Raw genomic sequence first — 26,117 nt, forward strand, 5'->3', positions numbered from 1 at the left:
GGAGGGCGTCCCCAGACAGGCAGGCACATGGACACGGCCCGCGGGACCCAGCGTCCAGGCTGCAGGTCTCCACTCACCTGGTAGGAAGAGCTTTCCGAAGGCGTGGCAAAGGCAGGCTGTGGTGGGGCTGGGAGAGGCGGTGGAGATAGAGAAGGTCCCTGGGCTGCCAGAGGTCACCCCAGACCAGGAAGGGGTGGTGGGTGGGGACCCGGGGGCGGTCGATGTGGGGGAAGTCAAAAGGGGACCCGTAGGAGAGACACTGGGCAAGCCTGGCTTGGTGGTCATGGGTGGGGACCCCGGGAAGGCAGAGGGACTAGGTGTGGAGACGCTCTTGGTGGTCCCAGGGGAGAAGGGACCTGTCACACTGGTAGAGGTGTAGACACTCTGCGTAGTCCCCGTAGAGGAGGGACCTGTCACACTGGTGGAGGCATAGACCCTCTGGGTGGTCCCCGTGGAGAAGGGACCTGTCACACTAGTGGGGGTGGAGTCCCTCTTGATCGTCCCTGGGGAGGAGAGGTGCGTCTGGGTGGTGACCTTCGATGACAGCCTGCCAGTGCTGGTGCTGATGGTGGAGGGTGAGGGGGCCGGCGTGGTGGACGTGGGACCGGCGGGGCTGGGGCAGTGGCTGTGGTCGCAGCAGAACACGCGGATCTCGTAGTTGAGGCACATCAGGCTACTCTGGTCTCGGTTCCGGCACACCAGGCCCTCCTCCAGCCGGCACTGCACCACCTGGCCCAGATCCTGCAGGGCCTTCTCAGGCAGGGCCTCGGCCCGACACTGCAGCTGCAGAGGCTGCTGGCAGATGGCCCCACCAGCCGCCTGGATATTAGCATAGGTCTCGAAGTCCCCCCCAGTGGCCCCTGGCATCGGGTAGCTCTGGTCCAGCCAGTCTGTCCAGGCACAGCGAGGCTGACAGGCTGTGGACGTGATATCTGAGGCTGTGGACCTGGTCTCTGGGGACGTGGTGACCGACAGCGTGTGGGTCTTCTGCGAGGACACCGTGGCTGTGGAGGTGGCCATGGAGGAGCCGAGGGTGGTGCCTAGTGAGGAGGTGCTGGGCTCATGCATGGGGGTGGAGAGGGAGGCTCTGGTGCCTGCCCTTGTGCTGGAGGTGGCCTGGCCTGTGCTGGGTGTGGTGATGGGGGGTCCAGGTTTGGTCTCGGAGGGCCTGGTGGGGAGCCCTGTGACCTGAGGAGAGGCCGTGGGGTGCAGGGAGCGGGTGTAGGTGGTAGCTCTAGTGTTGGGCGTCACGGGGGTGGGGAGCAGGGTGGTCCCGAAGGTGGTGTTGTGCACGTCCGCACTTGAAGGGGCCGTGGTGGGGGCACCCGTCTGGGTCGTGGCAGAGGTCGAGGGCCATGGCACCGTGGCTGTGGAGCTGCTGGTGGCGGGCAGTGTGGTGGAGGTGAGGGGCGGGGTAGCCGTGGGGGGGCAGTGCCGGACATCATCGCAGCAGTACACACGGATGTTGTAGTTGAAGCACGTGGTGAACTGCCCCCTCTGGTCTTTGTTCCTGCAGACCAGCCCGACCTCCAGGCTGCAGCTGAGCACCTGCCCGATCTGATCGATGCTCACCTCGGGGTTGCTCTCCGCCCGGCATTCAATCTTCTGCGGCTGCAGACACATCTTGCCACCCGCGGCCCGGATGTTCTCATAGGTCTCCATGTCTCCGCCCCTGACCCCCGAGGTGGGGAAGTCCACATCAAACCACTCTGTCCATTGGCACTTGGGTTGACAACTGGTTGTGCCCTGGCTGGTGGTGGCCCCAGTGGTGGTCGTCGACCCTATGATTCCCATCATGCTGATCTCAGGGTGCGAGGTGGACAGCGGGCCCGTGGAGGTGGTGCCCGTTGTGCCCACTGCTGTTCCCGTCAGCAGCTGAGACGTGGAGGTTTGCGTCATCACCGACGTCGGGGTGGGCCCCCTTGAGGCTGTGTGAGTCGGGAGGACCGACGTGGCAGACACTAGGGGCATACCTGTGTGGCTGGGCCTCGAGGATGTCACTTGGGCTGTCAGTCCCGTGGAAAGGGAAGGTGCTGGTGTGGCACTGCTGGCGGGGGACCTGGTCATTCCTGTGCTCCCTGACCAGGTCCTAGAATGCGTGGCTGGTGACACAGCAGTGGTGGTGCTGGAGGCAGTGGGGGATGTGGTGGCTGTGGCAGCAGAGGTGGGTGCTGTAGCAATGGCAGCAGTGGAGGTGGCTGCAGTGGTGACTGTAGCGGTGGAGGTTGTGGCAGTGACGGTGGAGGACGTGGGGGCTATGGGGGTGGGGGCTGTGGCAGTGGAGGTGGCTGCAGTGGTGGCTGTAGAGGTGGCCACAGTGGTGACTGTAGCAGTGGATGCAGTGATAGTGGGGGCTGTGGCAGTGGAAGTGGTGGCAGTGGGGGCTGTAGAGGTGGCCACAGTGGTGGCTGTGGCATTGGAGGTTGTGGCCGTAGTGGCTGTAGCAGTGGATGTGGTGGCAGTGGCGGTGGAGGACGTCGGCTCCCTGCAGTGGCTGTACCCACAGCACAGCACGCGGATTTTGTAGTTGTAGCACATCTTGAACAGGCCCACCTGCTCGTCGTTCCTGCAGACCAGGCCGAAGCTGACGTCACAGTGCACATGCTGATTCAGCTCCTCCAGCCTCACGTTGGGGAAGTTTTCGGCCTGGCACTCTATGCCCTGGGGCTGCTCGCACACGGCCCCTCCCGCACGCCTGATCTTGTCATAGGACTCGACGTCCCCCCCGGCCTCCTCGGACTTGGGGTAGTCCTCGTCAAACCACTCTGTCCACTGACAGCGGGGCTCACAGGTGGTGGTGGCCGTTGACCCCAGGGTTCCTGGTGTGCTGGTCTCAGGGTGCGAGGTGGACAGCGGGCCCGTGGAGGTGGTGCCCGTTGTGCCCACTGCTGTTCCCGTCAGCAGCTGAGACGTGGAGGTTTGCATCATCATCGATGTCGGGGTGGGCCCTCTTGAGGCTGTGTGAGTCGGGAGGACCGACGTGGCAGACACTGGGAGAGTGCCTGTGTGGCTGGGCCACGAGGATGTTACTTGGGCTGTCAGTCCCGTGGAAAGGGAAGGTGCTGGTGTGGCACTGCTGGCGGGGGACCTGGTCATTCCTGTGCTCCCTGACCAGGTCCTAGAATGCGTGGCTGGTGACACAGCAGTGGTGGTGCTGGAGGCAGTGGGGGATGTGGTGGCTGTGGCAGCAGAGGTGGCTGCTGTAGCAATGGCAGCAGTGGAGGTGGCTGCAGTGGTGACTGTAGCGGTGGAGGTTGTGGCAGTGGATGTTGTGGCAGTGGAGGCTATAGAGGTGGCCACGGTGGTGACTGTGGCAGTGGATGCGGTGATAGTGGGGGCTGTGGCAGTGGATGCGGTGGCAGTGGGGGCTGTCGCAGTGGATGTGGTGGCAGTGGGGGCTGTGGCAGTTGATGTGGTGGCAGTGGGGGCTGTGGCAGTGGATGCGGTGGCAGTGGGGGCTGTAGAGGTGGGAATGGTGGCTGTGGCAGTGGAGGTGGTGGCAGTGGGGGCTGTGGCAGTGGAGGTGGTGGCAGTGGGGGCTGTAGAGGTGGCCACAGTGGTGGCTGTAGCAGTGGAGGTGGTTGCCGTGGGGGCTGTGGCTGTGGATGCGGTGGCAGTGGTGACTGTAGCAGTGGCAGTGGTGGCTGTGGCAGTGGAGGTGGTGACAGTGGAGGCTGTCGCAGTGGATGTGGTGGCCGTGGTGGGTGTGGCAGTTGATGTGGTGGCACTGGGGGCTGTGGCAGTGGCTGCGGTGGCAGTGGGGGCTGTAGAGGTGGCCACAGTGATGACTGTAGCAGTGGATGCAGTGATAGTGGGGGCTGTGGCAGTGGAGGTGGTGGCAGTGGGGGCTGTAGAGGGGACCACAGTGGTGACTGTAGCAGTGGATGCAGTGATAGTGGGGGCTGTGGCAGTGGAGGTGGTGGCAGTGGGGGCTGTAGAGGTGGCCACAGTGGTGGCTGTGGCATTGGAGGTTGTGGCCGTAGTGGCTGTGGCAGTGGATGTGGTGGCAGTGGCGGTGGAGGATGTCGGCTCCCTGCAGTGGCTGTACCCACAGCACAGCACGCGGATTTTGTAGTTGTAGCACATCTTGAACAGGCCCACCTGCTCGTCGTTCCTGCAGACCAGGCCGAAGCTGACGTCACAGTGCACATGCTGATTCAGCTCCTCCAGCCTCACGTTGGGGAAGTTTTCGGCCTGGCACTCTATGCCCTGGGGCTGCTCGCACACGGCCCCTCCCGCACGCCTGATCTTGTCGTAGGACTCGACGTCCCCCCCGGCCTCCTCGGACTTGGGGTAGTCCTCGTCAAACCACTCTGTCCACTGACAGCGGGGCTCACAGGTGGTGGTGGCCGTTGACCCCAGGGTTCCTGGTGTGCTGGTCTCAGGGTGCGAGGTGGACAGCGGGCCCGTGGAGGTGGTGCCCGTTGTGCCCACTGCTGTTCCCGTCAGCAGCTGAGACGTGGAGGTTTGCATCATCATCGATGTCGGGGTGGGTCCTCTTGAGGCTGTGTGAGTCGGGAGGACCGACGTGGCAGACACTGGGAGAGTGCCTGTGTGGCTGGGCCACGAGGATGTCACTTGGGCTGTCAGTCCCGTGGAAAGGGAAGGTGCTGGTGTGGCACTGCTGGCGGGGGACCTGGTCATTCCTGTGCTCCCTGACCAGGTCCTAGAATGCGTGGCTGGTGACACAGCAGTGGTGGTGCTGGAGGCAGTGGGGGATGTGGTGGCTGTGGCAGCAGAGGTGGCTGCTGTAGCAATGGCAGCAGTGGAGGTGGCTGCAGTGGTGACTGTAGCGGTGGAGGTTGTGGCAGTGGATGTTGTGGCAGTGGAGGCTATAGAGGTGGCCACGGTGGTGACTGTGGCAGTGGATGCGGTGGCAGTGGGGGCTGTCGCAGTGGATGTGGTGGCAGTGGGGGCTGTGGCAGTGGATGCGGTGGCAGTGGTGACTGTAGCAGTGGCAGTGGTGGCTGTGGCAGTGGAGGTGGTGACAGTGGAGGCTGTCGCAGTGGATGTGGTGGCCGTGGTGGCTGTGGCAGTTGATGTGGTGGCACTGGGGGCTGTGGCAGTGGCTGCGGTGGCAGTGGGGGCTGTAGAGGGGACCACAGTGGTGACTGTAGCAGTGGATGCAGTGATAGTGGGGGCTGTGGCAGTGGAGGTGGTGGCAGTGGGGGCTGTAGAGGGGACCACAGTGGTGACTGTAGCAGTGGATGCAGTGATAGTGGGGGCTGTGGCAGTGGGAGTGGTGGCAGTGGGGGCTGTAGAGGTGGCCACAGTGGTGGCTGTGGCATTGGAGGTTGTGGCCGTAGTGGCTGTAGCAGTGGATGTGGTGGCAGTGGCGGTGGAGGACGTCGGCTCCCTGCAGTGGCTGTACCCACAGCACAGCACGCGGATTTTGTAGTTGTAGCACATCTTGAACAGGCCCACCTGCTCGTCGTTCCTGCAGACCAGGCCAAAGCTGACGTCACAGTGCACATGCTGATTCAGCTCCTCCAGCCTCACGTTGGGGAAGTTTTCGGCCTGGCACTCTATGCCCTGGGGCTGCTCGCACACGGCCCCTCCCGCACGCCTGATCTTGTCGTAGGACTCGACGTCCCCCCCGGCCTCCTCGGACTTGGGGTAGTCCTCGTCAAACCACTCTGTCCACTGACAGCGGGGCTCACAGGTGGTGGTGGCCGTTGACCCCAGGGTTCCTGTTGTGCTGGTCTCAGGGTGCGAGGTGGACAGCGGGCCCGTGGAGGTGGTGCCCGTTGTGCCCACTGCTGTTCCCGTCAGCAGCTGAGACGTGGAGGTTTGCATCATCATCGATGTCGGGGTGGGCCCTCTTGAGGCTGTGTGAGTCGGGAGGACCGACGTGGCAGACACTGGGAGAGTGCCTGTGTGGCTGGGCCACGAGGATGTTACTTGGGCTGTCAGTCCCATGGAAAGGGAAGGTGCTGGTGTGGCACTGCTGGCGGGGGACCTGGTCATTCCTGTGCTCCCTGACCAGGTCCTAGAATGCGTGGCTGGTGACACAGCAGTGGTGGTGCTGGAGGCAGTGGGGGATGTGGTGGCTGTGGCAGCAGAGGTGGCTGCTGTAGCAATGGCAGCAGTGGAGGTGGCTGCAGTGGTGACTGTAGCGGTGGAGGTTGTGGCAGTGGATGTTGTGGCAGTGGAGGCTATAGAGGTGGCCACGGTGGTGACTGTGGCAGTGGATGCGGTGATAGTGGGGGCTGTGGCAGTGGATGCGGTGGCAGTGGGGGCTGTCGCAGTGGATGTGGTGGCAGTGGGGGCTGTGGCAGTTGATGTGGTGGCAGTGGGGGCTGTGGCAGTGGATGCGGTGGCAGTGGGGGCTGTAGAGGTGGGAATGGTGGCTGTGGCAGTGGAGGTGGTGGCAGTGGGGGCTGTAGAGGTGGCCACAGTGGTGGCTGTAGCAGTGGAGGTGGTTGCCGTGGGGGCTGTGGCTGTGGATGCGGTGGCAGTGGTGACTGTAGCAGTGGCAGTGGTGGCTGTGGCAGTGGAGGTGGTGACAGTGGAGGCTGTCGCAGTGGATGTGGTGGCCGTGGTGGGTGTGGCAGTTGATGTGGTGGCACTGGGGGCTGTGGCAGTGGATGCGGTGGCAGTGGGGGCTGTAGAGGTGGCCACAGTGATGACTGTAGCAGTGGATGCAGTGATAGTGGGGGCTGTGGCAGTGGAGGTGGCGGCAGTGGGGGCTGTAGAGGGGACCACAGTGGTGACTGTAGCAGTGGATGCAGTGATAGTGGGGGCTGTGGCAGTGGAGGTGGTGGCAGTGGGGGCTGTAGAGGTGGCCACAGTGGTGGCTGTGGCATTGGAGGTTGTGGCCGTAGTGGCTGTGGCAGTGGATGTGGTGGCAGTGGCGGTGGAGGATGTCGGCTCCCTGCAGTGGCTGTACCCACAGCACAGCACGCGGATTTTGTAGTTGTAGCACATCTTGAACAGGCCCACCTGCTCGTCGTTCCTGCAGACCAGGCCGAAGCTGACGTCACAGTGCACATGCTGATTCAGCTCCTCCAGCCTCACGTTGGGGAAGTTTTCGGCCTGGCACTCTATGCCCTGGGGCTGCTCGCACACGGCCCCTCCCGCACGCCTGATCTTGTCGTAGGACTCGACGTCCCCCCCGGCCTCCTCGGACTTGGGGTAGTCCTCGTCAAACCACTCTGTCCACTGACAGCGGGGCTCACAGGTGGTGGTGGCCGTTGACCCCAGGGTTCCTGGTGTGCTGGTCTCAGGGTGCGAGGTAGACAGCGGGCCCGTGGAGGTGGTGCCCGTTGTGCCCACTGCTGTTCCCTTCAGCAGCTGAGACGTGGAGGTTTGCATCATCATCGATGTCGGGGTGGGTCCTCTTGAGGCTGTGTGAGTCGGGAGGACCGACGTGGCAGACACTGGGAGAGTGCCTGTGTGGCTGGGCCACGAGGATGTCACTTGGGCTGTCAGTCCCGTGGAAAGGGAAGGTGCTGGTGTGGCACTGCTGGCGGGGGACCTGGTCATTCCTGTGCTCCCTGACCAGGTCCTAGAATGCGTGGCTGGTGACACAGCAGTGGTGGTGCTGGAGGCAGTGGGGGATGTGGTGGCTGTGGCAGCAGAGGTGGCTGCTGTAGCAATGGCAGCAGTGGAGGTGGCTGCAGTGGTGACTGTAGCGGTGGAGGTTGTGGCAGTGGATGTTGTGGCAGTGGAGGCTATAGAGGTGGCCACGGTGGTGACTGTGGCAGTGGATGCGGTGGCAGTGGGGGCTGTCGCAGTGGATGTGGTGGCAGTGGGGGCTGTGGCAGTGGATGCGGTGGCAGTGGTGACTGTAGCAGTGGCAGTGGTGGCTGTGGCAGTGGAGGTGGTGACAGTGGAGGCTGTCGCAGTGGATGTGGTGGCCATGGTGGCTGTGGCAGTTGATGTGGTGGCACTGGGGGCTGTGGCAGTGGCTGCGGTGGCAGTGGGGGCTGTAGAGGTGGCCACAGTGGTGACTGTAGCAGTGGATGCAGTGATAGTGGGGGCTGTGGCAGTGGAAGTGGTGGCAGTGGGGGCTGTAGAGGTGGCCACAGTGGTGGCTGTGGCATTGGAGGTTGTGGCCGTAGTGGCTGTAGCAGTGGATGTGGTGGCAGTGGCGGTGGAGGACGTCGGCTCCCTGCAGTGGCTGTACCCACAGCACAGCACGCGGATTTTGTAGTTGTAGCACATCTTGAACAGGCCCACCTGCTCGTCGTTCCTGCAGACCAGGCCAAAGCTGACGTCACAGTGCACATGCTGATTCAGCTCCTCCAGCCTCACGTTGGGGAAGTTTTCGGCCTGGCACTCTATGCCCTGGGGCTGCTCGCACACGGCCCCTCCCGCACGCCTGATCTTGTCGTAGGACTCGACGTCCCCACCGGCCTCCTCGGACTTGGGGTAGTCCTCGTCAAACCACTCTGTCCACTGACAGCGGGGCTCACAGGTGGTGGTGGCCGTTGACCCCAGGGTTCCTGTTGTGCTGGTCTCAGGGTGCGAGGTGGACAGCGGGCCCGTGGAGGTGGTGCCCGTTGTGCCCACTGCTGTTCCCGTCAGCAGCTGAGACGTGGAGGTTTGCATCATCATCGATGTCGGGGTGGGCCCTCTTGAGGCTGTGTGAGTCGGGAGGACCGACGTGGCAGACACTGGGAGAGTGCCTGTGTGGCTGGGCCACGAGGATGTTACTTGGGCTGTCAGTCCCGTGGAAAGGGAAGGTGCTGGTGTGGCACTGCTGGCGGGGGACCTGGTCATTCCTGTGCTCCCTGACCAGGTCCTAGAATGCGTGGCTGGTGACACAGCAGTGGTGGTGCTGGAGGCAGTGGGGGATGTGGTGGCTGTGGCAGCAGAGGTGGCTGCTGTAGCAATGGCAGCAGTGGAGGTGGCTGCAGTGGTGACTGTAGCGGTGGAGGTTGTGGCAGTGGATGTTGTGGCAGTGGAGGCTATAGAGGTGGCCACGGTGGTGACTGTGGCAGTGGATGCGGTGGCAGTGGGGGCTGTCGCAGTGGATGTGGTGGCAGTGGGGGCTGTGGCAGTGGATGTGGTGGCAGTGGCGGCTGTGGCAGTGGATGTGGTGGCAGTGGCGGTGGAGGATGTCGGCTCCCTGCAGTGGCTGTACCCACAGCACAGCATGCGGATTTTGTAGTTGTAGCACATCTTGAACAGGCCCACCTGCTCGTCGTTCCTGCAGACCAGGCCGAAGCTGACGTCACAGTGCACATGCTGATTCAGCTCCTCCAGCCTCACGTTGGGGAAGTTTTCGGCCTGGCACTCTATGCCCTGGGGCTGCTCGCACACGGCCCCTCCCGCACGCCTGATCTTGTCATAGGACTCGACGTCCCCCCCGGCCTCCTCAGACTTGGGGTAGTCCTCGTCAAACCACTCTGTCCACTGACAGCGGGGCTCACAGGTGCTGGTGGCTGGGACCACAGAGCTGCTGCCCACTCGGGTCACGGTTGAGGTGGACTTGGTGGATGGGGTCTGTGAGGTGGAGGCTGGCGTGGACAGGAGGGTGGTTCCTCTGGTGGGTGTGGTCTGGGTGAAGGTGGGCAGGGGCTGGGAGGATGGCTGCTGGCTGGTGCTCAGGGCCGGGCTGGTGCTGCAGGGCACGTAGTCACAGCAGAGGACCCTCAGCTCGTAGTTGTGGCAAAGCGGGGGGTTCTGCTCGCTGTTGAGGCAGGTCAGCCCGCGGGCCTGGCCACACTCCACCTTCTGGCCCAGCTTCTCCAAAGGCATATCTGGGAACTGCTGGGCCCGGCACTCGACATGCGCTGGTGCCGGGCAGAACTGGTAGCCCCTCTGCCTCAGGTTCTTAAAGGTCTCGAAGTCTCCCCCTTCCATGCCCAGCTCTGGACGTCCACTGTCATACCAGTTGGACCAGCGGCAGTGCTCCTGCACGCACACGGTGGAGGGTGTGGCAACCGAGCCTGTGGGTGGAGTGCCGGGGTCCCCATCAGCCTCCTCTGCATCCTCGCCAGCCACGCCCAGAGGAGTGACTCATGTCCCCTTGCCCCAGCGTTGGCCCCGGGCCATCCTTTGCACCCAGGACACCTGTACCAGGTGCCCACTGGGTTCTCTCTTGGCACCCAGACCATCACCCGGGTCAGGGGCTCTGGTGAGTGAGGCAGGACCAGTGGTGTGTCTGCCAGGCTTACCTGTGGTGGAGGGCGGAACCGCAGTGCTGGTGAAGGTGAAGGGCGTTGTGGATGGGGTTCCGGGACACTCCTCGGCCTTTCGGATGACGGTTCCATTGTCTCTGCAGATGGCAATCAGGCAGGCGCCCAGCCCATCGGTCGTGTTGTAGATGACGTCCCCGTAGGCATAGGTTCTGCCCTCGTAGGTGCACGTACAGGCTGGAGACGGACAGGTACGGGGCTCATTCAGAGCCCCCAGCCCCCAGCCCTCAAACCAACAGGGCCCCGCTTACCCGCGGGGCTGTATGTGCACTGGAGGCCTCTGGAGGTGCAGTCGCTGGGAGGGGGAGAGAGAAGAGCTGAGGGCCAGCAGGGCCCAGGCCTTACTGTGCCCACCCAGCACCGCTTCATGTCCTCCTAGACCCCAACCCCGCTCCACCACTGGCTCACCAGCTCTGGCAGTTCTCTGCCGTGGGGACCCTGGTGCCGGCATCATAGTAGTTTCCATTCTCATCGTAGCAGCCCCCACACTGGGCCACGCACTTCATCTGGTCCTCATTGAAGAACGGCTTGCTGGGCGGGCACTTTGGGTAGCAGCCTGGGGCAGGCACAGGGCAGGGAGAAGACTCCCCTCTCAGGCCGGGTGGTGGGACTGCCCCGGCCGCCACCCGTCTCTGTCCCCCTGTCCCGAGGGTGGGCATGGGGAGGCAGGAGCTCCCTTGCCCCGTTGCCTGCACGCTGTGCTGCGGTGATGAGGCGTGGCCTCCCCCGAACAGCCTGCCCTCACCTTCCAGGCCTGGCAGGTCCATCAGGCAGTGGCCGCTGGGGTTCCGGCAGGTCCTCAGGCAGGGGGCCCCGCAGGGCTGGTAATGCCATTCACACTCCCCGTGGGGGTTGTAGTAGTCACAGAACAGGGCTGAGCAAGGGGGAGAGAGGCTGTGGGCGCCCGCCAGGCCCCATCACCTGACTCCTCCCAGATCCGAGGGGTCTTAGGGCCTGGCCCCCCGAATTCCAGTTTCATTTCTCAGCCCTGCTCTCAGAACTCCTGTCCCCCGCTGAGCCATCCCATTTGGGGGCTACCTGTCTGTCTGGTTTGTACGCACACGAACGTGAGCACACGCGTGTAGTACACACGTGTCACGTGTCCTTATGTGTGCATGCGTGCCCGTCAGGCCCCAGAGCTGGTGCAGCTGCACCTCAAGCCGCCACCATGGCCAGAGCCCGACTCACGGCAGATGTCCGGGGTCCGCCAGGACACGCACACACCCACTTCGCGGCAGGCCTGGGCGTAGGCGGCCACGGCCGTGCAGAAGCACTCGCAGTCGCCCCCCGAGTCACAGGCGCACGCGTCGCTCACGCAGGCCTCGTAGTACCTGGTGGAGTCGACCTGGGTGGGGGAGGTGTCTGCTCAGCGAGAAGAAGCCTGCCCCTGGGCAGCCGGCTCCCCATTTGCACGGCAAACCCCCATCTGCCATCTGCGACGCGCCCACCTGGGCACCCACCCCTGCCACTCCTCCCTCGCCTCTGCCCGGCCACCTCCCTTAGCTCTAGGCCAGCCCCCCCGTGACCGTGCTGTGACCTGTCCTGACAAACGGGGTGCTGTCTCCTCAGGGTCACGGGGTGCCCCCCGCTCCTCCCTCCCAGGTGGCAGAGCCCAGGGCAACCGTGTCGCGCATCCGCCACCACGGGCGGCACCATCCGAGGTGCGGACTGCTGTGTCAGGTTCACAGAGGACTTTCTGAGCCAGCGGGCAGGGCACCTGGGGTGTGGGCGGGGGCTGCGAGCCCGGCGGGACGCGAGGCCTCACGCAGACTGGCCAGCGTCAGCTGCGGACCAGTCCCGCTACGCCGCCTGCTCGGCACCCGCGAGTCCCAGATTGCGAGACCGAGTCGGTGAGTGGGCCCTGCGGTCCTGGTTCAGTAGCAGGAAGGGCTTCGGGGAAGGCTCTTAGGCCGTGGCGATCCTCCGCTTCCGTGGGGCCCGGCTGGGCTGGAGGCCCCCTGAGCTTTCTGTCCGTGCTGGGGGCTGGCGGCTCAGGGAATGTGGGGGAGGACCGGGAGGTGACATTGAGGTCCTTCCTGGGTGGCTCACAGCCCCGTTTCCAGGGGATGAGGCTGAGTGCCATCAGGGGAAGCAAAGCAGGACTGGGGACATGGGCACCTGCCTGGTGGGAGGTCCACACAGTGTGCCGTGTACAATGGTCAGGGTCAAGGCCATCTTCAGAGGACCAGCCTGGGCCAGACCCAGGTCCCACCAGGAGGGAAGGAGGCAGCCCCAGCACCCCCTTGGCCCACCTGAGAACGGCAGGCGCTGAAGGTGACGCTGTTGATGATGCTGCACTGCTTCTGGGCCCAGGACTTGCGGTACGGGTTGGCGGTGCAGGGGTCCTTGGGGGCCTGGGCGTCCGGGCAGGACGGGGAGAATTTCCAGCTGTTGCCAAACTCCAGCACGTCGCTCACCACGGACTGGCTCCGCGTGGTGAAGTCGTTGAGGGCGTTGTCGTCAAAGTTCCCGCACAGCCCGCAAACCCTCCCCTGCAGATGGATGCAGAGATGGGCACAGGGTGGGGCTGCATGGGGTGGCCTGAGGGAGCAGCACAGAGCCTGGCCTGGGAGGCGTGACTGCAGGCCACCCTATTCCCCCAGGCAGCACCCAGTGAACTTTCAGGAAGGGAGGGTGCACAAGGGGTCCTGCAGTGGGCATGAAGGCAGGTGGGCAGGTGGATAGGCAGGTGGACAGGCGGATAGGTGGGCAAGTAGACAGGTAGAAAGGTAAGCAAGTGGACAGGAAGGTGGGCAGGTAGGCAGGTGGATAGGGGGGTGGGTAGGTAGACAGGTGGGCAGGTGGACAGTGGGGCAGATGGACAGGCAGGCAGGCTGGTGGGCAGGTGGACAGGTAGGTGGGCAGGTGGACAGGTGGACAGAAAACCAGGCAGACAGGCAGGCAGGCACCTGCTCCCCTATAGAACCTTAGCCCAGTGGGCATGGAACAGCGGAGTTCAGAGACCAGGGAGCAAGAGCGCTTTCCAACCAGGACTGACACGCCCACAGGACTGACATGCCCACAGGACTGACACGCCCACTGGTCAGTTTGGTCTCAACATGTTGCCCCTTCGGGAACCGGACATGGTGCACGGCCTCCCCAGCCCTCAGCAGTCCGTCAGCTGCCAGATTGCACTGCCGGGCCAGGTCTAGGAGTAAGAGCTCTGTCCCTCCCCAAGGGGGTCCCGCAGCCTGCCCACCCCCACCTTGTACTCCTGGTGCAGCCGAATAAACACGCTGGTCTTCCGGTCCCAGGACACGACCATGCCACTGCGGGTCTCGACGGCCAGGTAGATGCCCATGTAACGGATCTTGTAGGGCAGGTCTCCGCCTGGCCCCCTCTGCACCACCTTGTAGGAACCCTCGTGGAGGATCAGCTCATAGTTCTGCAGAGGGGCACAGGGGAGGCGACGGCTGCAGGCAGCTGAGGGGCCAGCTTTGGGGCCGGAGCCCCCTTCCCCCCGTGGCCCAGGACAGGGACTCTGTGGGTGCTCAGGGGCCCAATGCATGGGGCTGGCATTAGGAATGAGCCAGACTCCTGACACTGTCTGCAAACTTGAGGTGAGAGGCTGGGAGCCCGCAGAGGCTGTGTGGGAAGTTGGGAGCTGTGGGCAAGCAGAGTTGGGCAGAGGGCACAGGAGCTGCAGGAGACCACCCAGCCCCATCTCGGGCCTGCACCCCACTCTTCTGCCTTCCTCACACCTCTCCCCACCTTTGGGGAGTGTGGGAAATGGCCCCCAGTCAGCAGCCCTGCTCTCTGCACTGTGAACTCTGACCACCCTCTGCTAGAAGTGGTCACCCCAGGTGTGGGGGGCTGAATGAAGCCCCCCAAAAAGACACGTCGAGTTCTAACCCCCAGAATCTGCAAATGTGCCCTGATTTGGAAAAAGGGTCTTTGCAGCTGTGATGAAGTGAAGGATCTGGAGGTGAGACCATCGTGGATTTAGGGAGGGCCCAGATCCAGGGACGGGGGTTGCTACCAGGTCAGACAGGGGAAAAGAACACAGAGAAGGGGCTGTGTGAGGACAGAGCAGAGACCGGGGAGGACACGGCCACAAGCCAGGAGCCCCCAGAATCTGGATAAGGCAGGAAGGACCCTCGCCTGGAGCCTGTGGCGGGAGCCTGGCCTCAGAACCATGAGAGAATTAATTTCTCGGGTTGCAAGTCCCTGGGATGTGGCTGTTACTGTGGCCCTGAGACCCGAGGCCACAGCTGGAGGTCCAGGGGCCCCGGCTGGGGCTCCAACAGGGCTGCAGAGGGAGGAAGACGGTTCCCAGGTGCCCCCACCTCCAGGAAGATCTTGATGGCCTTGGAGCAGGTGACGCCTGTGGTCCCGCAGGGGACGTTCTCGGTGACGATGCGGAAGTTCCCGTTGCTGGCATTGTTGCCCGCACAGTAGTCCTGGGAAGGGGAGGAGAGGGTCGTGGTCACGGCCCCAGCGCCAGCTCGCTGGCCGGGGGGTGGGTGAGGGGCCGTGTACCTGGGCCAGCATGTGCTGGCCGAGGGAGGGGGCCGCATACCTGGGCCAGCGTGTACTCACAGCTCCCCTCAAAGCTGTAGCGCTCGCCGTCAAAGGTGATGAAGTGGCCGTCCCCGTAGGCCACGCAGGTGCCCAGGCAGGGCCGGCGGCTGCACTCCCACCTGCGGCCCCTGCAAGTGCTGGAGGGGAAGGGAGGTGATGCCCTGCTCAGGCCCCTGCAGGTGCTGCAGGGGAGGGGAGATGATGCCCTGCTGCAGGGGGCCGGGCCAGGAGGCCGCCGGGCCAGGAGACCACCTCACCAGGCAGCCGCGGCAGAGCCCGTCACGACTGTGACAAGGACGAGGACACAGTGCCTCTTCCATAAAACAGGAACGCGGTGGTGCCCCTCCCCAGGCTGGAGGGGTTAAATGGAGCAGGGAGCTCGGGGCACACGGCATCCGACACCCCACCCCCGAGTTGGGCTCCTGTCTGCAGGCTCCCCTAACCCTTGGCGCCTGGGGTGCAGGGCCCACGGCCCTGGGGGCAGCTTCAACTGGCCCTGCTGTCTGCTGGGCAGAGAAGGCCAGTCCCTGGGCACCTTCCAGAGGACGAACGGGCCACCCGGGGCTTTCCAGGCCTCAGCTCCTCTCCCGCCTCCTGCCAAGGACATCCTGGCCGAGGCCCGCTCGGGCCGCTGTCCCCGTGGCCTCCGCCCACACCGCCCCCTCCGCGGCCCCTCCACACACCAGGTGTTACAGTCGACCCTGATGGTCTCCCCAGGCTTGTAGGCGGCCTCGTTGTGCAGGCAGGGGCAGTCGTCCTCGGCCACACAGCCCCCGCTCCCATCGGCCAACAGCCCCGCGGGGCAGACGCAGCCCGACACACAGTGCGTGCTGAACTGTGGACAGGCAGATGCCCATCAGCGGCTTGTCCGGCTCGGCTCGGGGACACCAAGGGGCAGGGGACGCTGCCCCCCCACCCCCGGGCCCGGGCAGGCGCTGCCGTGCCCTCCCAGCTGACTCACACAGTCCACATCCAGCACGTGGCAGCTCCGCACACACTCGGCCCCGGGCGTGTCCGCGGAGGCGTTTTTACAGTCCAGGAACAGCATGGGGGCCACGCACCCTGAGGAGGAGACCACGCTGGGTGGGCCGCCCGGCCCAGCAGCAGCCCCTCCCCTTGGTTGTCGGGGGGTGGCGCGGGGCCCTGAGTGGGGGAGGCCCGGGGCGGGGTGGGGGGTAGAACCTGTGCTCCGCTCCACGGCTCCCAGGCAGCTCAGCTTCCCGTTCGCACATGAACTACAAGAGATGAGAACAATGGCCGGTCTGGGCAGCTGCCCGCTGCCCCACAGGCCTCACCCAGATCTCGGCCGGCTGGGCCCCCGGGCCTTGTCATGAGGGGAGGGAGGCGCCTGCTCCGGGGTGCGGTGAGGGCCCCAGATCCCCGTGAACGCACTGAGTGAATGAGCGGAGGTGCCAGGAAGGTACCTGGAGTCGGGCGGGAGGGGATGGGGGAGGCCAGGACAGGGGTGCACGCAGGTGGGCCCTCCAGGGCACACACCATGCCCCCTACGGGCCCCAGACCCACGGAACACCTTCCCGGGCCAGAGGAGGGGTCCCTCTAAGAAGGGCTAAGGGGTGCACGGGGCTGAACTTCCCTCCCCAGGGAGTCCCCTGTGTTTTAAAGTCCCCTGGGGGAGGCACAGAGATCTTTGTGTGTGGAGCAGGCGGGGTGGGGGGCATGACATCGGGGAGGGGGTGACAGCGGGGAGGGCCCCTTACCACACCACACCGTTGTCGTGCAGGACCTCCCCTGGAGCCAGCACGGAGCCACGCGAGTAGCAGGGGCAGGCCTCCGCAGGCACGCAGCCACCGGTGTCGTCCAAGAAGGTGCCCGAGGGGCAGGTGCAGCCATCCACAGGCACGAAGGCCACGTCACAGGTGACATCGGCCTGGCTTAGAGAGCGGCAGGTGGGCTGGCAGCTGTCCACCACATAGGTGTAGATCTGGGTCTTGGGGCAGCTGCTCACGTACTTGTCTGGGGGCCGGCAGGTGACATACAGGTCAGTGGCCGGGCAGCCCGTCCAGCCCCGCCTGACCACGTCCGAGCTGGGGCTGGAGCGGCCCGAGACTTGGCTTCCCCTCTGGATGGGGTGGGGAGGCCTAAGGCTCTCGCTGAGGACAGGTGGTGGCATGCGCCCCAGGGTCTCCGGTCCCCCCACATCCCCACCCCGCGGCCCGTCAAGCCGGCTGGCGGACACTCACTGCACACGCCGTCCCGCCAGCCGCCGAGCAGCACACCCCGGGCGGCGCAGGCCCGCACATAGGAGGACAGGGCCGCGCACATGCAGTCCTCGCTCTTCTCACAGTTGCACGTGTCAAACATGCAGTTCTGGGGGGGCATTGGGACATCAGGGACCCCAGCCCAGCAGGGACCCTTCTCTCTGTGTCCATCCTTCCTGGGACCCCTGTCTGGGCCGGGAGACAGGGCAGCGGGGCCTCCCGCGGGGAACTTGGTGTAAGGCCAAGGTTGGGGGGCGGGCGGGAACATGCTGCTCTGAGGGATTGGAGAGGCCAGGCCAGGCCAGGCTGCGGACAGGGTCCAAGGGAGGGGCCTCTGTGGGACCAGGACCAGCTTGAGTTCTAGATCCCTCACGGGCTGAGCTGCATGTGGGGGGAGACTGAAGGCAGGAGATGTCTGGAGGTGAGTTGGATGGGAGGGTGCTGGCAGGGGGTGCAGCCCCCAAAGCGGGCCTGGGTCTTCCAGCTGTGGACACGCACTCCCAGGGGCTGGAGTCACATGCGTGTTAGGGCTTTGGCTTCCAGAGAAGCGGCCTGTGAGCCAACTGTCGGGTCGAGTTCTGTCCCCCCAAAGGATGTGTCCATGTCAGGACCCCAGGGCCTGTGAACATGGCCCTGCTGGAAACGGGGTCTTTGCAGATGTGACGAAGTTAGGGTGAAGTCATTAGGGTGGGCCTGGACCAACACACCTGGTGTCCTTATGGGAGAGCTTTGGACCCAGACATGCAAGGAGGAGGCCACGAGGCAGAGGCTGGGGTGATGCAGCCTCGTGGCCCCCAGAAGCTGGAGAGGCAGGAAGGACCCCCTGGGGACCCTGCCAGCACTGTAATTTTAACCTTCTGGCCCCAGGACCTGGGCAGTGGGTAGATGCTTCCGGCTGTCAGCACCCCCAGTCTGTGGCCCTTTGTTATGGCCACCCCAGGCAACGAACACACCAGCAGTGGCCATGTCCCTAGAGTGGGATGACCCTCGGCCACGGAGGTGAGGGCGGTGCTGAGAGAGGGAGCCTGGAGCGGGGCATGTCCTGCCCCCAGCACCCCACCCCACCCAGGGGCTGGCCGGGGGTCTCACCGAGTGGAAGGGCCCAGGGTTGATGACAGAGTGGCAGGACGAGAAGGCCCCGGCAGGGTCGGTCAGCAGGGAGCACCAGTGCTTGGCGTAGTTCTCTGGGGAGGGCAGGCACGGCGGACCGTCGTGGGCACAGCTCAGAGGTCACTGGCGTTCCTCCCACACCTCCTCCCCTGCACCTGCCCACCCTCCCAGCCTCTTCTCGGCATATGCAGGCCCTGTGGGGGCCCCTCCGCTGAGGAAACCGAACTGGAACTGGGGGCTCGCCAGCCGCGCCACGTGGGCCCTGCTCACAGGGCAGCGGGCGCCTCCCCGGGGGCGGGCCTGCAGCCTGTCGGTGACCCCGCACCCCGCCCTGCTCACCCCCAGCCCCGGCTGCCCCGGAGCCCAGGTGAGACAGACGGGCAGCTCCCAGGCCCGGCCGCAGGGTAACCCGAGGCCCCCCCCACCCCCAGGCTGAGGGTACCATTCTCCACGCTGAGGGAGCAGGGGTCCTCAAAGCTGTTCTTGACGTTGGGGCAGGCGGCCTGGGTCTTCCAGGTGTTGGCGAAGGCGGCGGCCGTGCCCTCCACCACGCCGCTGATGGTCCGGAAGTCATCGGCCTGGTTCTGGTTGAAGTTCCCGCACAGGCCTGGGGGCGGGGGTTGGGCATCAGCGGGCCGCCCAGCTCGGCCCAGGCTCCCGGGCGCCTGCGGGTCCTACAGGCACCACCACACCGTGGCCCTGCCGGAGAGCCCCATCCCAGGATGTTTGTTCCAAAACCATCTGCAGATGAGCCTTGGTGTGGGGGCGGGTAGCCCCCACATGGAGCCCGCTGTGAGGGCAGCGTGCCCTGCTCTCCATCCTCCCGGGCCGCCTTCCCGTGCCGGGGTCCCTGTTGCGCCCGGGGAGCTGCTGACTCCCCAGTCCCCACCTCTGGCCTGACTGCCCAGCCCCTGCTCCCCCCCCCACTGCCCCGCCCCCGGCCCCCCAAGCCCACCGCTGGCCTCACCACACATCTGGCCCTGGTAGGAGGGGTCCAGCCTGAGGAACACCTGCATGAGGGGCACCAGCTGCACCTGCAGCTGCAGCCCGAGGCCCGTCTGCACCAGGATGAAGAAGGATGACGGCCTGAAGACGGTGATGTTGGCTGCGGGTTGGGGGGGACGGTCAGAGGCCGCCGTGCTGACCAGCCGAGCCTGAGCCGAGGGCTCCGGGGGCTGCCCGGCAGGAACCCCGGCCTCCCCTCCAGGGCCCGGGAGCTGGGCGGGAATTCACATGTGTGCTTGGGCCGTGACCACTGACGCTACCATGAGGCCAGGCACCGAGTGTGCGCCACACGGGTCCCCAGAGTCACAGATGAGGCCCGTGACAGCCCCACCTTGCAGGTGGGAACCCAGCCCTGGGCCTTTCCGGGACTCCCAAGGCTACAAAGAACTAGCGAGGGACTCTGCTGGCTCGGTGCCGCCACCTAGAGGTCCCACCTGGCCGCCGCAGGGCCCGTTCCCTGGGGGCCACATACCCACTGACACGGGCAGCTGCGTGTAGATGGAGTTCACGAACACCCCGCCTTTGGCCTGGATCTGGATGGTCTGGCGAGAGGAGGCGGGGCCGCGGTCAGCGTGGGGTGGAGCCCGGCCGGCCAGCCCGCAGAGGGCCGCTGCCACCGCCCCCTCGCAGCCGGGCCCTCACCGTGTCCCCTCCGTTCAAGCTCAGCATCACTGTTCTGAGGCAGTTCTCGTTGTCCGTCAGGCCGCATTTCCGCAGCTCGGCCAGCACAGTGAGGGCGTTGCCTGCACATATCTGACGGGACAGAGCCCGCCCGTGTCCTGGGTCGGCCAGCCCCCAACCCGGGCAGGGAGGGGCTGTGTGTGTGTGGTGCCCTGTGCCCAGGAAGCCCCTGCAGGGTCGGGGGCCTCTGGCACCTGGTCACCTCTGGGCAGCTTGTCCAGACCTGGGAGCCCCTTGGCCCCCATGAGTGTGAGCTTCCTCTCAGAATGGAACCCCAGGGGACTTCACCGCTCGGATGGCCGTCATGGAACCCTTCCTGGGGCGGAGGAGGACGGAGGGTCCCGGGAGGGCCCAGCAGGGGGGGCTCACCTTGGTTAGAACATAGCTGCAGTCCCCGTGCACGTCGTAGAGTTTCTCATCATAGGTGGAGATGTGGGACCCGCCCTGGACGGAGCAGGTGCCCGGGCATGGGAGGTCCTGGCACTGCCATAGTCCCCCGGAGCAGGTGCTGGGTGGGGGGGTGGCCGTGACAGAGGGGCCATGGTGAGGGGTAGGTGAGCCCCATGTGGGGCAGGGGCAGGGCAGGGGCAGGGCCGGCCGGGGGACCTACCAGGAGCTGCAGCTGGTGTTGAAGGAGGCCCCCGGGGCGTAGGGGCGGCCGCCGTGCGTACAGGGGCACTGCCGCAGGGGCAGGCAGCCCGAGTGGGTGACGTCGTCCAGCACCGTGCCTGGGGAGCAGCGGGGTGGGGGGACACAAGCAGTCAGCGGAGGCTGGGCTCAGACGTTGGAAACACAGTGACCAGATGGGGGCAAAGGCCCAGGTGGGGGGCGGTCCCCAAGGGCCCCGAGGACCTGCCTGGGGGGCAGAAGCAGCCGTCAACGCAGTGGTCCTCGCAGAGCTGGGAGCGCTCAGGGTTGGAGCAGGTGTCCACGCAGGGTGAGCCGCACTCCTGGTATTGCATGTTCAGGGGACACGTCTGGGCTGTGGGGAGGAGGACACAGGGCTTGGCCCCAGGAAGCCACCCTGCTCCCGCCTTCCGTGTGCCACCAGGGGTCCCCAAAGGGGCGCCTCTTGCCCCGTCTAGCCATCTTCTGAGTGAGGCGGGAGGGGAGAGGAGCGTGGGGCCCCGAGCCTCCGGGGGCAGCGCCCCCGCCCCCACCTGGGTTCAGGGGTGAGCCTGGCTCAGTGCGCCCAAGCCAGGTCCTCCCTCTGGGTCCCCGGGGGCCCGCAGGCCTTTCATATTCCCCTCTGATCTCCTGCCCATCCTCTCGCCATGGGCCCCCCGAGGGGCTCCACCTGCCCAGATCCCCAGCCAGGTGCCAGGTGTCCTGCCTGAGGGTCACCTCCCTCACACTCTCCCCAGGGACCCGGTGTGGGTGCAGGGCCTTGGGCTCCTCCCCAGTGCATGGGGGCACTCACGGCAGAGGTCAGGGCCCCTCCAGCTCTGCGGCTGTCCCCCAGCGTGGGCACACTGGCGAGAGTACTCCGCGAAGGTGGCACATGGGCAGGTGGGGCAGCGGCACAGGTCCTGGGTGCAGGTGGCCACGTACACCTCGGCATCCACCAGCCTGTGGCACGGAGCAAAGGCTGGGCCCAGCAGGGTGTGGCGACAGATGTCCTCCTGGTGAGACAGAGGCTGGACGCTCTGTCCTCTGTGCGGTATCAGTGGGGACCCCAACCCTGCAGCCCTTCCCCAGGCCAGGAAGCCCCCTTCCCCTGAGGTTCCAGCCAGCCAGCCACCTGCTTGCCCGTCATCCGTCACGCATCCATCTTCTCATCCTCCCTCCCTCCATCCACCCATCTATCCTTCCATTCCTCTGTCCATCTGTCCATCCACATATCCATCCATCCATCCCTCCAGCCAGCCGGCCAGCCATCCACCCATCCACCCATCCTTCTGCTCAGCTACTGAGAGCTTGCTACTGCTCTGTGCGGAGCTCTGCTTGGTGACCCACGACCCTGGACTCCCTGCGCCCACCCCGGGCTCCAGGACACACCTGCCCACGGCGCGCATGCCCAAGATGGGTGCAGACCCCATGCTGGAGGCGGCTCAGAGAAGGGGGAGGCGGAGGCGCCCACCGTCAGCCCCGGCAGGGTCAGTGCCGAGACCGTCCCCCTTGTTTAGCCCCCACCCCTGACTAGCTTCAGGTCCTCATTTAAGGCTCGCGGATTCTGCTGGTTTCGGGGATCCTGGAGCTGCTAGGCCACTTCCAAAGGTGGGGTCCTCCCAGCGCATCGGAGGGGCTTTTGCTCTGGGCTTCCTGAGTGCCCCCCTCTTGGTGAGACTGTGTTTGGGGGGGCAAGTATTTGCAGGGGCTGCGGTCAGGCACTCACCCTATCTGTGCAGTTGTCAGCTGGGGAGGGCAGGGGGTCCTGGCACTGCTCCGTGGGCCCGTCCAGCTTCTGCAGATTCCCAAACTGTAGAGGGGTCAGCCTGGCATCTGCAGAGAGGAGGCACTCCATGCAGGGGCCCGGAGGGGCGCTGGGGGCAGAGCTCCCACCCATGTTCAGGACCCCCGAAGCTTCCCTCTGGGGCATCACTGGAAGCGTTGCCACCCCCCGATTTGCTCCCTGCCCAGTGCCCCGGCGAGGCCCCCACCCTGCGCCCCCAGCCTCCCTGGGACCCTACAGCCTGGGCTCGGCCACCTGCTGTGCACTCACTGTGGGCATGGAACTCGTTAATGGCCGGGAGCCCGTTGAAGTCTCCGCACAGGCCGCAGGTCTGGTTGGCATACCTGGGGTCCAGCTCCAGCTGGGGGCGGGGGAGGGGCAGCTCCAGCTTCTGCGGGCCCGGCAGGGCCCCCAGCCCCCATCCACCCAGCTCCCGCAGGGCTCCCCCTGGGTGGGGAGGGCGTCGGGGTGGGCAGCCTCACCAGGGCGCTGTCCTCTCCGTTCCACATAAAGGTCAGCATCAGCCGGATGTTGACCTTGACATAGGCACTGCTCTCCTCCACCAGGAGGCCGGCGCGGCTGTAGGGCAGCTTCTCCCTGGGGCAGAAAGTTCGGTGCTCCCACGGGTCCAGCGCCCTCCCCGCCAGCTCTGAGCCCAGCCCACCCTGGAGCCTGGCCCCTCCACGCCCGGGCAGGCTCACCGCCTCCCGTTGACCAGGATGGACCCATTGGAGACCTCCAGCACCAGCCCCTGCATCTTGAGGATGATGTGGGTGACTGTGGGCCTGGAGCCCACCAGGCCGCGACGGAGCTGGAGGTTGAAGTCCTCGTAGGCGGCACCGCAGTGCGTGGAGAAGACGTAGTTGCACAGCCCGGGAAAGCGGAAGACGTCGCCGTCGAAGGTCTTGTAATGGAAGTCGCCCCATGTGCTGCACACCCGCCCGCGGTGCGCCGTGTTCAGGGCTGTGGGGAGTGCGCGGTGGGGGAGGGCAGCCTTCCCTGGGACCAGGCCCCCGGTTTCCGGCTGGGGAGCCGCCGCCCCCTTCCTCACTCCCCTCTGCTCCGGATTCTCCCATTCCCCTGACACCAGCACCCGGGTCAGCCCCCAGCAGAACCATCTACAGGAATGGCTCCCAGCCACGCCCAAGGCCCGGCTCCAGCCAAGCTCCAGCTTCCCGGCTGCCCACTCTGTCCCGGCTTTATCCCCAGGTCTGTGACCACCCCCTGAGGCTGGCAAACACCCCTGCCCCCGTGGGCAGTGGGCGGCGACCACTTACAGCTCATGGTGGGGAAGCCAGTGACTTGTGGGATGAAGGTCACACGCTGGGCTGCAGAGGGAGCCGGGTTACACCCGAACATGGCCGGGAAGGGACCAGCCAGGACACCCCTTCCCAGGACCCCCGTCCTCCTCACTGGCTACCCTGGGGCAGCAGGGAGCCGCAGGCCAACCCTGACCCAGCCGAGGGAGCCCAGGACTAACGCTGTCCCCTCCAGGACCCTACCTATCTGCCCAGGACCCGCTCCTGCCCAGGTCTGTGTGTTTCCCCAGTTGTGTGTGTGTGTGAGCATGTGAGTGTGTCCACACCTGCGAGTGAGTGGGTGGGCATTCGTGTAAGCACAGACGTGTGTGTGTGAACATGTGTGTGCACACATGTGTGAGTGCATGTGAGCGTTTGAGCCTGTCTGCTCGGTGCCTTTGTTTTCTTAGGCCACCTCTGCTGTCCCGTCCTGTGGGCAGATGGGATCCGGGAGGGTCTTTATGTGACACGTAGCTAATGTGGCAAAGGGTCCACCCCCCACCCCTGCCCAGATCCCCTGCCGGCTCCGTGTGGGGCCCTTCCTACCACCGTCCACCCTCTCACCGTTCATGGTAGCCTCCTGACTCGCCCAGCTCTGTTCCATGCTGCCCTGGGTCTCTGTGGGAAAAGGGAACCGGAGTCCATGAGAAGCCTGACATCAGCCACCTGTCCCTTGGTCTCCAAGGGCTGCAGGATGGTGGCCATGAGAACAGCACCCGATGCCGGGATGGGAGCTTCGGCAGGGAGCTGACCCGCCCTCCCCGTCTGCACCGCATCTCACTGTGGCTCAGGGTAGAATGGAATCAGGAAAAGCTGTTGGCCTCACTGACCCCAGGTCATCCCAGGGAGAGCGTTTGGCCCCATCCACACACCCCTCAGAGAAGGACAAAGCCTGGCTTTGTTGGGGAGAAGGACACACACGGCTGGGGAGGCTCCTGGGCGTGACTTAGCAGAAACCCAAGACCAGAGCCAGCTCCACCTTAGAACTACCAGCCGTGGCAGGTGGGAGGCCTGGGGGCCCTGGTGCTGGCACGGCTCCCCAGGTCACCTGTGTGTCCCCCGCCACCAGGCACAGCCCTCCAGTGTCCAGGTGCCCCCACAATCTTGATGGACAGGACTGTGCCCCCCTCCAGGCCCCTCTGTCCCAGGCTCAGGCTGGGGCACCCTTTTCTCGGGCTGGCACCTCCGAATTCCTTCGTCACGTCTGTGGGGTTCTCCATGCTCGGCCCAAGCCTGCGCCTCTTCGGGAGTGGGAGGGGCAGCCCCAGAGGGGTCCCCACGTCCCCGGGGGCGCTGGGGCTCGGCTCCGCAGCTACCATGCCAGCCTCCACTCCCTGTGCGACTTTCCCGTCAGGGACACCGACATGGGAACCACAGGGACTGGCCTGGAATTTCTCTTTCCTCTTAAGGGCCCTAGTGGACTGCGTTTCCCAGAAGCGTGGCTGCTCCCCTGTCCACCCTGACCCCAGACCTGCGGCCCTTCCCGCATGTGCCCGCTGTTGTACCCACCCCATGGTCGAGAAATCAGGGGTTTCACACGGACAGGCTCACATGGCACACCCTCCTTGGGCCAGGTGACCGCCCAGTGACCCTGGGTCCAGTGCTTGGCCAGGGAAGTGCCCACTGCTGACCTCCCCATCACGCTGCGGTCTGGGTGCACATCCCCCTGATGGAAACCCCCCCACACACAGGGCCCAACCTCACCCACCCATAAGGGGGCTCCAGCCCAGGGGACACCCATTTGAGGCAGGAGATAGATAGGCTTCAAGCTAGACATTTACAGTCAGCCTCCTGTTTACATTTCCCGAGGCAGGAGGCAGGTGGGCTCCAGGCTAGATATTTACAACCAGCCTCCCCTCTGCACTTGGAGATGGAAATAACAACAGGAACAGGGTAAATAGCTTTACTTTGTTTCTGGTGGACGCTTTAAGATAACAGTCATGGCAGGGACAGAGAGGGGCTGACCCTTGTTTGAGGGTCACAAGAGGTCACATATTTCCCGTCCCTGGGGCAAGGGAGACGCTGCACACACGCAGAAAGGCTCCTTGGGGGTCAAAAAGGAGGGGGCGCCACCCCCTAATAGGTAATGCCAAGGCCTCCCATAGGCCTCCGGGCTGGGATCCATCTTGGCTAAATGTTGCGCACGCATGTTGGGGAGGGTCCTAGGGCGGTTCAGGGTGTGGAAAGGGAAACCGGATAATTGGCCAGAGGTAAACAAAGACCCAGAAGAACTGCCCTGTATGAATGACTTCAGGGCCTCTTTCCTGGGCTCCTCCTCATTGGGGGGGCGCCCACGCCCTTTCTCTCTGGGGGAGGGGGCGGTTAGGATCAGGGCATCTCTGCCCTGCTTCTTAACTAAACAAGCTGTTTCTCTGTGAGCTCTCCCACGGCTTGTGCTGTGTCTCTAGTAATATACTTTGTACCTGTTTTTACAGTTTTCGCCTCCTTGAGAAATGCATTTTTCAGTGGGGGCAAGGGCCAGGGGAACCTTGCTTCTAGCCTTGAGCCTCTGGTGGACTAGCGGCTAAGATTCCTGGTTTTCATCCAGGCTACCCAGGTCCACTTCCTGGGCAGGGAACTAAGGTCTTGCTTCAAGCCGCTGCTCACTGCTCCGTCTCCCGGCCCACGCCCGCCACGGCACGCGTCTCCTTCTGACAGGAGCACAGACCCATCTCAGGGATTTGCCCCCAGCCAGAGGAGGGGGAGTGGGCTGACGGCGGGTCTGCTGGCCCGGGGCTGAGCGGGT

At 65.0% G+C, this 26,117-nt stretch overlaps 1 protein-coding gene across 1 annotated transcript in view; it reads right to left on the minus strand.

The window, feature by feature from the left end:
- Positions 1 to 25,568, minus strand: part of MUC5B (mucin 5B, oligomeric mucus/gel-forming) — a 35,189-nt gene extending 9,621 nt beyond the window's left edge. Inside the window, exons 1-27 of the mRNA XM_081240760.1 lie at positions 22,556 to 25,568; positions 22,344 to 22,434; positions 22,017 to 22,123; positions 21,102 to 21,303; positions 20,538 to 20,663; positions 20,292 to 20,409; positions 20,051 to 20,189; positions 19,643 to 19,753; positions 19,473 to 19,542; positions 18,963 to 19,100; positions 18,438 to 18,602; positions 17,975 to 18,069; positions 16,868 to 16,994; positions 16,385 to 16,640; positions 15,849 to 15,901; positions 15,628 to 15,728; positions 15,350 to 15,501; positions 14,665 to 14,803; positions 14,432 to 14,545; positions 13,351 to 13,530; positions 12,398 to 12,637; positions 11,334 to 11,490; positions 10,891 to 11,019; positions 10,554 to 10,701; positions 10,397 to 10,440; positions 10,125 to 10,322; positions 78 to 9,896 (exon numbers count right to left, since the gene is read on the minus strand). Of these exons, the coding sequence (XP_081096886.1) occupies positions 78 to 9,896; positions 10,125 to 10,322; positions 10,397 to 10,440; positions 10,554 to 10,701; positions 10,891 to 11,019; positions 11,334 to 11,490; positions 12,398 to 12,637; positions 13,351 to 13,530; positions 14,432 to 14,545; positions 14,665 to 14,803; positions 15,350 to 15,501; positions 15,628 to 15,728; positions 15,849 to 15,901; positions 16,385 to 16,640; positions 16,868 to 16,994; positions 17,975 to 18,069; positions 18,438 to 18,602; positions 18,963 to 19,100; positions 19,473 to 19,542; positions 19,643 to 19,753; positions 20,051 to 20,189; positions 20,292 to 20,409; positions 20,538 to 20,663; positions 21,102 to 21,303; positions 22,017 to 22,123; positions 22,344 to 22,434; positions 22,556 to 23,191 (13,855 nt within the window). The 5' untranslated portion in view covers positions 23,192 to 25,568. The remainder of the gene's footprint in view (positions 1 to 77; positions 9,897 to 10,124; positions 10,323 to 10,396; positions 10,441 to 10,553; positions 10,702 to 10,890; positions 11,020 to 11,333; positions 11,491 to 12,397; positions 12,638 to 13,350; positions 13,531 to 14,431; positions 14,546 to 14,664; positions 14,804 to 15,349; positions 15,502 to 15,627; positions 15,729 to 15,848; positions 15,902 to 16,384; positions 16,641 to 16,867; positions 16,995 to 17,974; positions 18,070 to 18,437; positions 18,603 to 18,962; positions 19,101 to 19,472; positions 19,543 to 19,642; positions 19,754 to 20,050; positions 20,190 to 20,291; positions 20,410 to 20,537; positions 20,664 to 21,101; positions 21,304 to 22,016; positions 22,124 to 22,343; positions 22,435 to 22,555) is intronic.
- Between the last annotated feature and the right edge of the window lie 549 nt (positions 25,569 to 26,117).

This window comes from Mesoplodon bidens, assembly GCF_964165515.1.
Source record: "Mesoplodon bidens genome assembly, chromosome: 7".
Lineage (NCBI taxonomy): Eukaryota > Metazoa > Chordata > Mammalia > Artiodactyla > Ziphiidae > Mesoplodon > Mesoplodon bidens.